This window comes from Bolinopsis microptera, chromosome 6, assembly GCF_026151205.1.
Source record: "Bolinopsis microptera isolate Bmic1 chromosome 6, MBARI_Bmic_1.0, whole genome shotgun sequence".
Classification (NCBI taxonomy): domain Eukaryota; kingdom Metazoa; phylum Ctenophora; class Tentaculata; order Lobata; family Bolinopsidae; genus Bolinopsis; species Bolinopsis microptera.
In genome coordinates, this window is record NC_087077.1 from 14,716,858 (window position 1) to 14,731,453 (window position 14,596).

Here is a 14,596-nt window from a genome sequence, read left to right on the forward strand (position 1 = left end):
TTTGGTTATAATGTGTATTTGAATTGATCAACTCAATTACAGCTCTGTTTCTACTTATCATTATATCGAGAAGATTCTTCCTAACGTGCATAACATTTCGAATCCCTTTCGAATAAGATATTATGTAGAAATCATTTTATTTAAGCTACCTTTAAAGTTTTAACGGTAACATAATCAGATCTTTATAATATAATAACAATATTATGATAGTCAGTAACTTGAAATCATATAGCAATAATCAATACACGGTTCATTATTGACGACGTCATGTAAATTATGAAAATTGCAAGCTGTCATGTTTTAAATTTGATATTTTCCTGAGTTTTTATTAATTTATTCAAAATTTATTCTGGTTTTTTAACTCAAACTGTCCAATTTTCGTTGGTGATAATTAGGTTGATTCATTATTTAAATGATTAAACGTATTCTATATAGTTAGAATTACCCCATATTCCATAACTTATTGATTGGTTTTAATACTTCATTTTATCAACAGTAGGATTGGATATGTCAAAGAAGATGAAGTTATCTCCAGATGCAGTGGTGGGAGCTGCTGATACAATCATGAAACCTAACAATGCAACTGTAATAAAAAAAGAGATTAAAACTGAGCAGGAGGAGTTACAAGGTAAATCACATGGTTTTCTTTGTCCGAAATGTGAAGCTCATTTTCTGTACGAGGAGTACTTTTGTAATCATGTCAGAGAGCATCATGAAGATATAAGCAGTGTACGTAATTTAGATTCTAAGGTACTCAGAATCTCCACAAAATTGTCAGGAAAGTTGATGAATCCAATATCAGGAGAGAAATCATTCAAGTGCACTGATTGCTCCTTACCTTTCTCTAACAAATCTAGTCTGATCAATCACCAGCGTATTCACACTGGAGAAAAACCGTTCAAGTGTAGTGAATGTTCCTCATCTTTCACTCAGAAATCTACTCTCAGATCACATCAGCGTATTCACACTGGAGAGAAACCGTTCAAGTGTAGTGAATGTTCCTCATCTTTCACTCAGAAATCTAATCTCAGAGCACATCAGCGTATTCACTCTGGAGAGAAACCTCACAAGTGTAGTGAATGTTCCTCATCTTTCTCTCGGAAATCTACTCTCAGAGCACACCAGCGTATTCACACTGGAGAGAAACCTTTTAAGTGTAGTGAATGTTCCTCATCTTTCTCTGATAAATCTACTCTCAGAAAACACCAGCTTATCCACACAGGAGAGAAACCTCACAAGTATAATGAATGCTCCGCATCTTTCAGACACAAATCTAGTCTGAATAGTCACCAGCGTATTCACACTGGAGAGAAACCTCACAAGTGTAATGAATGTTCCTTATCTTTCACTCAGAAATCTCATCTCAGAGCACACCAGCATGTACACAATGGAGAGAAACCTGTCAAGTCAAAGGAGTGATCATAATATGCTTGTTCTGACAGAAGTAACCTTTTCAAACACCAACGTATTCACAGATCATATTAAAAACTTTACCGACGAAAGCAGTATTTTCAAATTTATATCGGGGATATTCCGTTTGTTTAAACTTTTCAGTTGTCAACTGTTCAAGAGAGCAAGAGGACTCATAACTAACAGACTCTTTGAGGTCTCAGTGTAGTTGTTAAATAATGAGCATGTTCTTTTGACAATATCAGGGAATTACTTTCAATTTTCATTGTTACTGTACTTTTATATAATTTTAGTTATATGTATTTGAATTGATCAACTCAATTAAAGCTCTGTTTCTACTTATTATTATATCGAGAAGATTCTTCCTAAGATGCATACCATTTCGAATCCCTTTCGAATAAGATATATTATGTAGAAATCATTTTATTTAAGCTACCTTTAAAGTTTTAACGGTAACATAATCAGATCTTTATAATATAATAACTATATTATGATAGTCAGTAACTTGAAACCATATTATGGCTCAGATAGAAAGGAAATTTCTTCAACATTTGAGAAGGTCTGAAGCGCTGCAAAACCTCGTTCGGTAACTTCCCTTGGTTGGGCCCTCTCTTTGCCACGTTTGTAAACTTCTAGAAATCGTCATGTTCACCTATACTTCATCTACTACATATCTCCCTCTCCTTCTCTCCTTCTCACCTCCCACGTCTCCCCTCCTCTCTTCCCCCTTCCCTGCCTCTCTCCGTCCCCCTCACAGACTGACCGACACATGTTACCTGGTTATCAAACTTTATCTTCACAACAGACTTGTTAAACTTGTTATCTCTCTGTTCGTCGTCTTCACTGGTGTCGCCCATTTTTGATGTTATCTAGACGTTGATTTATCCTTTACAATCTCAGCTTATGATAAGCATATAAAAGTATCATAATACATAAAAGTTAGTAATATATAATAGATACATACATTATATAATGTAGAACTAAGCTTTAAATCTTCTTAAGTTAGTGAATTAAAATATTGGGATGTAGAACAAAAATTGAGAATTCATTATATTAACAGACTAGTTCATCACCTGAAGGTTCTCTTTCACCACGTAAAACTGCTCACTAATCACATACTCTATCATTCCCAGGCAGAAAGAGGTCATTTCCTCGTGAACTGTCTTGTACTCCAGTGTCATACCTTCGTTATCTTCACTCACTACCTGAGAGTTAACTTAATTAAGTTCATGTTTTTCCGCTGAAGTTGTAAGTTGTTCCTTGCAGATCTTAAGTAGATGATCAATTCGTAGTTAATTTGTGAAATTTGTATCTTGCATTCGTAAAATTAAGTCATGAAAGGTCCAAGGTTCATCATTACTAAATACGAACTATTTAAACCTATATAAACCTTGAATCTGTCATGTATAAAGAGCGGGTACTCCTTAGACTTGTACTCCAGGAAATCACTCCAGTTCCTAAAGAATTCTCCCGGAGTCCGGCCCAGTATCTTCATATTCCATTCGCTCCAAATGAACCTCATGTACCATCTACCAAACATTTGGAGCACCGCTGAACGGGTGTACCTCATCTTCAACATTGCGACTGGAACAGTATTAGGGTTTAGTTAGCTGTTTCATTTATTACAGAATGTAAAAAAGAATTGGCACGTATTTTTCGTTCTGGTAACGAATTTTGGTACCTAAAGATCCTTTGTGACGAATGTGTTGAGTAAATCATAATCCCGGTAATACTGTAGTTATCACATTATATAACATGTGTGATCTCCATTACCTTCAACTAGTTTGTAGAAAATATCCGCGCTGTAGTCGATACTATAGTCAAACTCGTCTGGACATCCAGAGTCCTGAAATAATAAAGTAAACTTTAACGGTCCTGGCTTATACTTACGGGGCTTTAATTCCTGATGGAGAAAAGTGCAGTTACAAATTTATATTTTTCTCCAAATTTCTACCGAATATGCTTACAATTACAATTACAAAATGATAATCGACTATTTGTTTACTATTTTAAGGATATCTTGTAAAATATCCCGAATTCAAATAGACAAACTTTCGAAATGTCCTGCCACACTTTCTTATCGAAGTCTTCAGAACATCCCAATCTTAAGGCATCCAATCCAAACCCATACATGATGCTCCTTCAGAGAGAGAGAGCTCCTTGGGATCACAAACTTTGTCTATGTTAAAATGTTAGCTAAAGAAACAATGTGATCTCCAAAAATAATATTCGTAATTTGACAATTTCATAGTGGGGAGATTGAGGTTTTCAATAACTACAAAATATGGCGAAAGAACAAGACGTAAACTAATGCAAAAGCAGTACCTGAGTTATAAAAAAGAACTGTAATGGTTACAAAGATTGGTTAACTTTAAGTTAAGTGGCTAAAACTCTAAAACTCTAAAAGTAAGATTTGTAAATGTAGCATCTGTCACTAACTCTCTCAGTCTCTCTTATTTTCTTTGAGGGGCTATCTTAATTCCAACTTTATATCGGAGGGGCTATCTTGAGGCCTTTTCTCAAAGTTTCTGGTTTTCTTTGAGTCGCCAGTTTAGCAGAGAGGATCTCGACATAAACTTCGTGTTGTCCACCATTAGCACCTACCCATTAACATACTGACTTCTTTATTCTTTTAGTGATCTCAGTCTGGCACCCTAATGAATAAAGTTGTGATATGATGGAAATTTAATACGGATTATTTAAATGTGCGTGAAAGTGTTTGATTAGAAACATTTATCATTAGTGCATAATGGACCGAATTACTTACTGTCAATATATTTAGCGATGCGAAGGTAACGAATGTGAGCACCAGATCAACCTACAACCCAGATAGTTCAGACAAACAGTGTAGCGGACAGAGATCATCATAATGGCCGCGTCAGAAGATGGTGAACTTTTAATTAATCATTTAAATAATAAGTTAATTAATTACAATTTGTTACTTTCCTTATGGCTACAAAGCGTAAAGTGTATTCTGTATTATATATTATATTGGTGTAGTTCTCTATTAAATAGTTCTGTATAAATATCAATCTCACTCCCCAAACTGTTACTCGTAACTCTGTTATATTATCACCATGAACAATATTTGTTGTTATAAACTTTACACTTTACAGTGCTAATTCACAGTACTGATTACAATTATTATAATTATCATATTGAAGGTCTACACTTTTAACCAGTTACAGTGTTATAGTTGCTGAAACTGTACCGCTAATTATCCCTCAGTTGTGATGGAGGTTCCTGATGAAAACATACAGAGGTTTACAGTGGAGTTGGAGTTTGTTCAGTGTCTAGCTAACCCTGAGTATCTTAATTGTACGTGAGTACGTTGTGGACTGTGGATTAGTTACATGGTAGATTTGATACAGTGTATAAGATATAATAGTAGTTTAGATATGGGGACAGTTTATAAATTTACCTATATCAAAGATAATAGCGTGTATGACGTATGTGTTAGTTGAAGCGTTATGTAGGAAGTATTGCTTGTCAGAATCTTAAGATGATCACTTATTGGGGCAACAAATGTAGATTATATTTATATAATTTAGATATAATAATATGAAGCATGTAAAATTCGGATTGGATTATTATTTATGAGTTGAATTGTTGACATTTTTTCTTCAGGGTAAATTTCTATATATAGATCATGAATACGATGTTTTCACATTGAAACGTTGAATAATTCCTTTCCTGATAAGAGCCTTTTTCTTGTCGCATCAAACGGGATCAATAGAAATTTACCCAAGAAAACAATATGAAGCATGTTACATAATATAATATGGGAAATACAAATTTAAATTTTGCTTCTGAATGACTTCCCAATTTCAGTAAATTGACAGGTTTGACAGTAATTATTACTTTCAGATCTAGCTCAACACAACTATTTCAAGGAGGAGGAATTTGTTAACTATCTCAAATATTTACAGTATTGGAAAGACCCCAAATATGCTCGGTTCATCAAGTAAGCGTGATTATAATTCTCTGTACTGTACAATATTAGAGTAATGTTTTTACCTCAAGTAAAACCTAATCTTCACATGTAATCTACCATTAACCATACCTTAAATCTTTGATACAGGTGAGGGTATTTTAGAACCGAACAAAGACACTAAAACAGATTTCACCGCCATATTTATATGTTTTTTCTTCTTCGATTCTAGTTCAATAACAACGCAGATAACAATGTACAATGTATAATACAATATATAATACAATGTATAATGTATAATATTTAAATCCTGGCAGGTATCCGCAGTGTCTGCAGCTGTTAGAACTCCTGCAGGAACCAAAGTTTAGGAATGAACTTATAAACGTACCCTGCACTAGATTCATTCAGGTGAGAAATCAGTTTTAATATCATGCAAAAACATGCAATCAATTCACAACTTTGAAATGAAATGAAATGAAATAATTTGCTTGTATACCGCCCATATGGTTAGCAACTGACACAAGTGTCAGGTACTAATCATGTCAGAGCGGTTCTAAAGGGTGAGGTGAAAATACAAATATTACAGTGAATGCGAAAAACTTGTAAAAAACTTCTCACTTTTTGCACATAACATGGCTCTGACTGACAAATCATGAGACTCAAAAACATTACACGAATCCACCAGATGGCTCTGACTGAAAATGATGGTTTGCTGAAGCATCTGATTATCCGATAATAAACTACTATAATTCCTCAGTCCCAACAAATGCAGCACTGGTCGCACCACTTTAGAAGACGAGCCAATTTAGTGAACAACTCTGCAGCAAAGAAAGAAACTGATGGTCAGTCACTAGATGTTATCGTACTACTTTCTTGAAATAGCGCTTCATTATCAACAGATTACTGGTAACTTGCATAGTCACTAAATACTACTCTTAGTAAACAAGAAATTTTTGATATTTTCAGGGAAACCAGAAATACGTATGAAAGAGGAACCGCAGTCCTGAAAGTAGTTCATTATTGTTGGAGGTCTAACTCTAAGCACCGTACAGATTATGAAGATAATGCCCACAATAGCTTTGAAGATGTATATCCCTCTTTGGCTGTGCTTGATGACATTTGATTGGTTCTAACGAGATGATTGTAGAAATACTCATTAACATCACTTCTCTCTGCAATCCAATATCGTGTATTATCATGTTTCTATAGAAGAAGTTTTGCTCTGTGATAAAATTGGTTTTATCAGTTGGTAACTGGGAATTGTCACTTTATTAATTTTATTTGTTTAAGTTAGGTAGTTATAACTTTATTATAAATATTAAAATTACCAATTCAAGAATTGTTCCATCTTATTTTGTAACACGACACAATTGAAGGGTCTACTCAAGTTTAAGTGCGGCACACGCGAAAATCAAATGGTAGGGCTATTATCGCAATTTTGCAAGCGCGCCTATCGTATCGATCAAAGTGCAGACGCGCGCGCATGCCGCCATATATAATGAATTATACATGATGCCATGTTGTATTATATTGTGTGTTCAGTGTTGAGTAATCCACGGGTTGCGGACGGCCCACCGAATTGTAGCGCAATACACTACTGGGCCATGCATCCAATTATCTTAAACTAAATGCATCGTGTATGCGATGCTTACCAACTTAGCTAGCCAAATAAAAAATTACACGTAAATTTTTGACGGATTTTACTCGTCTAAATTTCTTCGAAGTAGCGCGCGCCGCTTTCAAATAATAATAATATGCTATTAATTAGTGCCTAGTGGGATACGTACATGATGAAATTAATAATGTACTTGGTTGGTTCAGCGCCGCGCGCCAACAATTATATAATTCAGATTGTCACGCAAAATAACTTTGCGCAGGTAGTCACGTGGGCGATAACAGTGCTCGCAGGCACGTACGGTCGCAAAGCTACCATATAAAAAAAACGTCGATCGCTACCCTTGTCCTTGACTCTTTTGTGCCTTCGGCACTTTGAGTCATGGATCGGGAAAAAATTACACGTAAATTTTTGACGGATTTCACTCGTCTAAATTTCTTCGAAGTAGCGCGCGCCGCTTTCTTCTCGAAATGGCCCGATGGCAAGTGCTACGAAGTAGCGCTCGCCGGGCCAGACCATTAACAATGGTCAAGTAAATTTTAGTGTTGTAGCGCGATGCACTACTGGGTCGCGCCGCGCATTTTTTCGCAACCGCAGATGTAGATGCAGATCGGCGTAATGCGAAGGATTGACATCGTGAATCAATACCAGCCGTCATACATCACGCTACAAGTCGATAAAATCTGAATTTTTAAAAGGAACTGTGAGATAATTTTACGTTTTTATAAAGTATTAAGGCAAATCTGCATTAAAAATGCTTTCGACTTTTGTATGTTATAGCGCTGCACAAATAAAATTGTAAATAAAAGACTATGATATAAAAGACTACAATCTGCAATATTATTCATTAATACGTTAACGGGGCAAATGTGTTTATTGCTACAATGTATTGAAGATTGTAGGATTTACCACTAGGCAGTGTAGCTGTTACCTGGGGACCTCAGGCTATTAGGTTCATATAGAGATTCGGCGGAATGACAGGCTGAGCGCGGCCCAGTAATGTAGTTGTAACCCAAATATGCACCGACTGCTGTACGTGTTCTTAAACACAATAAATCATATCCACTTTCAAGTTGCAATTCATATCCTCGAATTACACAACATAAATTGAAGTGTAGACTTTCTGTCACAACAAGACTGTAATCCACAGTAACAACCCTAAACAGAATCCTTTATCTCTGCCACAGTTCTTATCTGGTTCAAATATGAGCCTTGTCTTCAAAAACTCATTCGAACTAGTGTTTCATTGTGTGTAAAATCTTTCTGGCCTGCACATTTTTTGTCCCGTTAGTTGTCTATCCTCCCTCGATCCAATTAACAGTCAAAAGTAACAAGTTATAGTTATACACCATGCCAAACACAAATTATGTTTTAATAGTGAATTGTTATACATTTTTTTTGGTTCTGTAAAACCCAGGAAACCTTACTGGCTGGAGCCTAACTTTGAAAGTAAAAGAGATAGAAACGAATTGTAGCGCGATGCACTACTGGGTCGCGCGCGCATCAAATAATGCTTCTCGCAACCACGGTAGATCGGCGAGATGCACCACTGTGCCTCACCGAGCTGCGAAGGATTGACATCGTGAATCAAGAAACGAACGTCTGGTTTTCAATAAAATGTTCGCCTTGTAAAAATAACGTCCCCCCCCCCCCCCCCCCCTTAGCTTAGGGGGAAAATTAAAAACAACGTAGATTTTGAATTATAGCGAAAAGTCATATTTTAGGTCATATAAAACTGCACAGCTTTAACTTTGCAGATTGGTGTTCTCTGATTGGCTGAATCGTATCACGTGGTACGCGGTACAATTGCATCTTTGGAATGTTTGAAGCGTGCAAATGCAATGAACTCACGAGCGCGCGCGGAGCTCAACAAGCTGTGAAAAGGCGATCACCCTGTAGTAATATCGCTAGCCGGTAAGGTCTGCTGGGAATTTGAGTTATCAACGAATTTATTGATTCACGATGTCAATCCTTCGCATCTCGCCGATCTGCATGCGAGAAGCATTATTGGATGCGCGCGCGCGACCCAGTAGTGCATCGCGCTACAACGAATTTATACCTATTTTGTCATTTTTAGACCTCTTAATCAAGGCCAATCTCTCCCAACTAAATTAGGTTCGGTAGTTAAGTATGATTGGAAGGTTCTGACAAATTTTCAGCATGATTCATGTTCAGGAACCGAACATATGCATATGATATGACAGAATAATACGACAAAAATCAACGAATTTCGTCAAATTACGCGACTTTTAACCTAATTTTGCTCCAAAAGCCGCGCACCATCAAATATGGCACTTAGGAGAAACTCACTGATCATTCCAAAAAGGTATAATAAATTTGGTACTGTGAAAATTCTTACAGTCTCTAGAAAACGATGGTACACAAATTTTGAAAATCCGAGCAAGTTTATTTTTATCGTGCACCGCCTACGTAACACAATTCAGCCAAACAGAGTACAGGAATCTGGAAAGTTAAAGTTGCAAACTTTTGATCGGCCCAAAATGACACTTTTCTAGAAATTTGTAGGTATAAACTCCAAATCTACGTTGTTTTAAATGTTCCCCCTGGGGGAAACGTTACTTTTACAAGACGAACATGTTGCAAAAAACCGGAAATCTTTAATTCTTTTACTTTCAAAGTTAGGCCCCATCCATGCGCGATCAAAAATTTGGCAAAAACGCTTGCGGAGTGACAATATTCAAACTTCGATAAAGTATATGAAGTGGGTACTTCTCGAAAGGAAAAATTTAGGCAAACACGATTTGACTATTTTTGGGTTGATTTAATACAACTGCAAAAAATTATTCAATCTTCAAGCAAAAAAGTCAAAATTTTTACCACTTTTTTGGATTTTTACCTGCGCTAAAATAGAGGGATTTGTTTTGTTTTTATACCATCTTGTGCGGCTGTCTTTTAGCTATCTTCATGCAAGTTTTGCCGACATGCCAACAAAATTAACTTGCCTAAATTATCAAAAAACATGGTTTTTTGGCCTATTTTTGGCCCCAAAATCGGTTTTTTTGCGATTTTAACCGCGCTAACTCAGTCCAATCATCTTGAAACTACTTTTAATCGATTCTACGGTCAAAAATACGTCTAGTAAGGTGTATCTGGGGTCCCTAGCGTATCGAGCAGACAATGCCCGTAAGAGCCTCTACTACCAGTAAGGGTTTCTGGGAATTTATAGTAATTTTACCAGTAATTATTTCAAGTGGAAAGCGCACATGATAATCGTGTTTTCATTTTAGACCTGCAGAACTTTAAAGATTCTGCGTGCATTTTAGGAAAGTCACACGTGACATTCGCAATTAGACTGCAGAGTCTCGGCTTACCTGAGGACCCCAGGCTATTATGTTCATTAACAATATGAATAAAGATTTGGCGGAATGACAGGCTGAGCGCGGCCCAGTAAAGTCTCGGCATTCGCACACCAATTAAAACAGAATAGTTTGTAATTACGCATCTGAATAGAGCTCAATAATTAAGGTTTGCGGAGCGAACTTCGAATACTGATTTCAATAATCGTGATTCAAGCACTGATTCCAATAATCGTGACTCGTGGAAGTGAGTTGTCGTTTGTCGATTTCTCAACTCGCCCTGGAGTCTCTATCCCACTCTGATTGTTTTTCTGAGCACCCAATCAGATGAGAGAGCAGCTTTCGGTTATACTGCATTGGCGAAGTTGCCTGCTAGATAGCCAAGAAAATTGTCAACATTGTCAAAATTGAGAATTATGACCCGCCCTCATTTCAATAAGAAAGGAGGAGTTACTGGTGAGTAGATACCAGAGCTAGAGAGACAACTATTTTTATTCACCAATGTCGTCAATCAACGCCCCCTGGAGCATATATTTCTGTCTAATCTGGCGGCTTCATTATTTTATAATGATTAAATTCATTATATTATAATTATATCTCCCATTCAGATGGGAGAGTTCATTCCGGTCAATCTTTATTGGCTAAGCTATAGTATAAGTATTCGCGTTCTGCTAAAGTGCTAATGCCGATTGCCGGTGTTAGCTGTTTTTCGGTCGCATCTCGTCGCTTCGTAATCAACTTCAACTTTAGTAAGGCTGTCTCAGAGACAGTATATCAGAGAAATTAATATCCCATTAAGGTCAATCCAGTTTCTCCGTTGTCCGAAAACTTAAATTACAGCTGCAACTTCCCCAAATGGGGCTTAAACTTGTAAATAAAGCCCGCCATTTGGAGAAGGGAAATGGCCGCGTTAAATCGGGGTTTGCGGTTATCGGGGCGCGATATTGCGATAAATCGGGGTTTTATATATTTGTGGTAATATTCTTACGAATCATATTCTAGGCACGATAATATGAGACTACTCGTTCTGGTAGGGCTGCTGACTTTTGTCTGTTCTGAGCTTGGTAATGAAGCACCAGAGGTAATGAAACTACCTCATCTCCTCTCAATACTGAACCTCACGGCCTGGGATAGAATCACACAATCGACCCAATTCCTGCTAACGGCACCCGGACTAGCTCAAAGGAAATTTGAGCAAATAATCTGTAATGACTTTGTCTTTGGGGAAATAGAGTCCTTAATCGCGGTACGGGATAACTACAAAGAATACAGATTCTGGGATATTGATCAATTTACGGAGGCAAGGGAGGGGAAATCCTTTTCCGGATACAAACTTTGCTACTACGGGAACTTCAATGTGTCAGGTTTACTGCGAGCAGGTTGCGTACTCCCAGTAAGTCAGATGTGCAACAACTACTCATCCTGTCTTACGGACGAGTGTTACTGCGGCACCGAGACTTTCCTTTGCGCTGATGGTGATGGTTGTATTTCTTTGCAGCAAGTTTGCAACGGTAGAGCACATTGTAAGGACTACAGTGACGAATGTGCTTGTCAAGATTTTCTAACTTGCAAAAAGTTGCCCAGTTATAATCAGTCACAAGCAGAATGCTACATAGAGCTGGACTCCTTAAAGGCAAACTATGCGGCAGAAAAATTTTATGATGATTTAAAACCTTGGCAAGATGAAGATGATATAAGTATTGGACAGATATCATTAGATCCCAAAAAAGTTGAGCAATGCATAATGGATAGTACCTCAATCAGCTCTCACTGTAAAAGAATTAATTTGCATCATAAACTACAAGGAGCAAACTTCCCGACATACAAGTGCGAAAACAAGTCTTACAGTAACATCCAAAGTGTGAGCCACTGCGATGGTCGGAGAAAGATGGTATTCTGTGATGGTATTCAGCACTGTGAGAACGGTATTGATGAGCAGAACTCCCCAGACACGTTCTACTGCAAGTCAGACAACAAGCCCATTCCAATTAACATGACATGTGACTCAGTTTCAGATTGCTCGGATTCCTCTGATGAATGCACCAATTGTACCGCTTCCTCCTTCCTCTCCTCCCAAGATAATCTGATAAGTGGCAGAGTGCTTCCTTACGTGGTTGCAATTCAGATGGCTTGCATATTAGTCTTCAATATATATGCAATCTACCATCATCTGAATACATATGACTCCACTGCGAAGGCGGCATTCAGGGTTGACAAGATTCAGTGCATAGTACTCGGTGGATATGACTTACTAATCGCCGTCTACCTCGCCACAATTGTAGGAGCCAACTTTGCCTACGATGGTGAGTACTGTCTGTTCGATGTGTACTGGAGATCCTCCATGGTCTGCAGATTTGTGGGGACAATCCTCTTCGCAGCTAGTCAAGGTGCGCTGCAGGTATCTGTAGCAATGAGTATCTGCCGGTGTTTCACCTGTCTTAATGGAATGTCCGGCAGGGAGATCACCATGTCCGGGTTCATGGCGGTCTTTCCCTTGGTTAACTGTGTCAATATTGCCAGAGCTTTTGCACCGTTTTTGGCAGCAATAACCGTGTTGTCTGAGTGGGCTGAAATAATCATTCATGAAAATTTGTTTACTGATAATCCTCTCATTACAAGAGGTAAGAAATTAGATTTAGCGAGGATGGAGACTGCATACAAGCGCATTTCTTTGAATGAAACTTCCTCCATGTCCACCAAAAAACTTTTAGAGGAACTGAGCAGTATGACCTTCAACGGCGGAATCTTTGCTCCAGACAGGATCACATCCATTTGGTTTTATGGAAAATCGTCCATGTGCTATCCTGACTTATTCACAAACGAACGAGTCATGCTAGGCTACAAAATCTTCTACATAATAGAAAGCTGCCTGTATCTGACAATCATTATGACATGCTACCTTCTGATCTGTCGTCAGTTTATAAAATCTCGAGCACAAGCACGACCAACCAACAGAGCGGAGAATGAGTCTAATGACCAGGTTTTCTTTCTATCTCTGAAGATATCCCTGGTGATCGGATCCCAGCTGGTATGTTGGATCCCCGTCAATGTTGCAATCATTGGGAGCTTCTTCGACTGGTCCATTCCATTCTTGGATACTGACACTTTGATTGGAATTGTTGTCCCGATCAATTCGTTGATAAACCCCTTGATACATTGCAAGCCGATATATGACTGGGTGACAGGGAAGATCGCAATACTGAAACGTGAAATGATATCTTGGATTAACCCAAGAAGAATTAACAACAGGGTTGCAGAGATGGAGATGCAAGAACGTACTAGTAGTAATGTTGTTGCGCCTATCATGTAGACATGTGTTGTGAAGTGACACACTATATTACAGTAGCAAAAGATCCAGGAAAAATCTGGATCGCATATGATTTGAAGAAAGGATTAGATCGTTCTTACTTAGATCGTGCTGACTGTTGACTGCTGTGGATATGTATCTGACTAGCTATTACGTAACTAACTATTAAGCTCTATCAATGCGAGTAACGGCTGAAAGTTAAGAATATTTACTTTTAAATTGTTTGGGATTGTTATTTTTGTTGTTGATTTGCTTACGTTATTTGCTACTTTTATCATGCTGACTGTACTACCTAATTTTCAATTTTGTTTGGTTCTTTTAGAATGGGTTTTGTCTGCTTTTATGCACGGTTAAACGGGGGGATCATACACTTAGTACCGGACGTGACGTTGGTGGGTGGGTCATTTTTTCTTCTAAAAACACAGTTAGTACATGGTACTAACTGGTGGGTCTACTGCCCATTTTCCAGAAAACACGATTTTTCGACAGTTAGTACCGCAAAAGGCGGCAAAAGGGGTGGGTGTCTTACGTATTATCCAAAAAAACAGTTAGTACCGCAAAGGGGTTGGGTGTGTCTAGTGAAAAATATCCAAAACTGCACTTAGTCGACGTGATGTCCGACACTTGGTACCCGATCCCCCCCCCCTCCCCGGGTTAAACGAATCTGATAAAATACTAAGTCTTCTCGAGCAGCTTAAACAGTAAACCGAGCAGCCAAAGTAAGAAGAATAACTCCACTCCAACTCTTTGCAGTTACCACATCAGTAAACCGAGCAGCCAAAGTACGAAGAACAACTCCACTCCAACTCTTTGCAGTTACCACATCAGTAAACCGAGCAGCCAAAGTAAGAAGAACAACTCCACTCCAACTCTTTGCAGTTACCACATCAGTAAACCGAGCAGCCAAAGTAAGAAGAACAACTCCACTCCAACTCTTTGCAGTTACCACATCAGTAAACCGAGCAGCCAAAGTAAGAAGAACAACTCCACTCCAACTCTTTGCAGTTACCACATCA

General features: G+C 38.0%; 2 protein-coding genes across 2 annotated transcripts; both read left to right on the top strand.

The window, feature by feature from the left end:
* The first annotated feature begins 507 nt into the window (after positions 1–507).
* Positions 508–1,689, top strand: LOC134817423 (gastrula zinc finger protein XlCGF49.1-like). Its single transcript, XM_063826563.1, has 2 exons — positions 508–628; positions 779–1,689. The coding sequence occupies exons 1-2, from the start codon at positions 508–510 to the stop codon at positions 1,417–1,419; spliced, it is 762 nt and encodes a 253-aa protein (XP_063682633.1). The 3' UTR covers positions 1,420–1,689.
* Positions 1,690–4,181: 2,492 nt separating this feature from the next.
* On the top strand, positions 4,182–6,675 carry LOC134816477 (mediator of RNA polymerase II transcription subunit 31-like). The gene is made up of 6 exons (XM_063825339.1): positions 4,182–4,298; positions 4,639–4,728; positions 5,278–5,374; positions 5,659–5,749; positions 6,099–6,183; positions 6,308–6,675. The coding sequence occupies exons 1-6, from the start codon at positions 4,280–4,282 to the stop codon at positions 6,346–6,348; spliced, it is 423 nt and encodes a 140-aa protein (XP_063681409.1). The 5' UTR covers positions 4,182–4,279; the 3' UTR covers positions 6,349–6,675.
* Positions 6,676–14,596: the final 7,921 nt, after the last annotated feature.

Excerpts from the sequence above, each read along its gene's own strand:
- LOC134817423 (XM_063826563.1), top strand. The coding sequence starts at position 508 with ATGTCAAAGAAGATGAAGTTATCTCCAGATGCAGTGGTGGGAGCTGCT. Across the intron at positions 629-778 it reads TGAGCAGGAGGAGTTACAAG|GAAAGTTGATGAATCCAATA; the intron begins GTAAATCACATG and ends CAAAATTGTCAG.
- LOC134816477 (XM_063825339.1), top strand. Across the intron at positions 5,375-5,658 it reads AAATATGCTCGGTTCATCAA|GTATCCGCAGTGTCTGCAGC; the intron begins GTAAGCGTGATT and ends AAATCCTGGCAG. Across the intron at positions 5,750-6,098 it reads CCTGCACTAGATTCATTCAG|TCCCAACAAATGCAGCACTG; the intron begins GTGAGAAATCAG and ends ATAATTCCTCAG.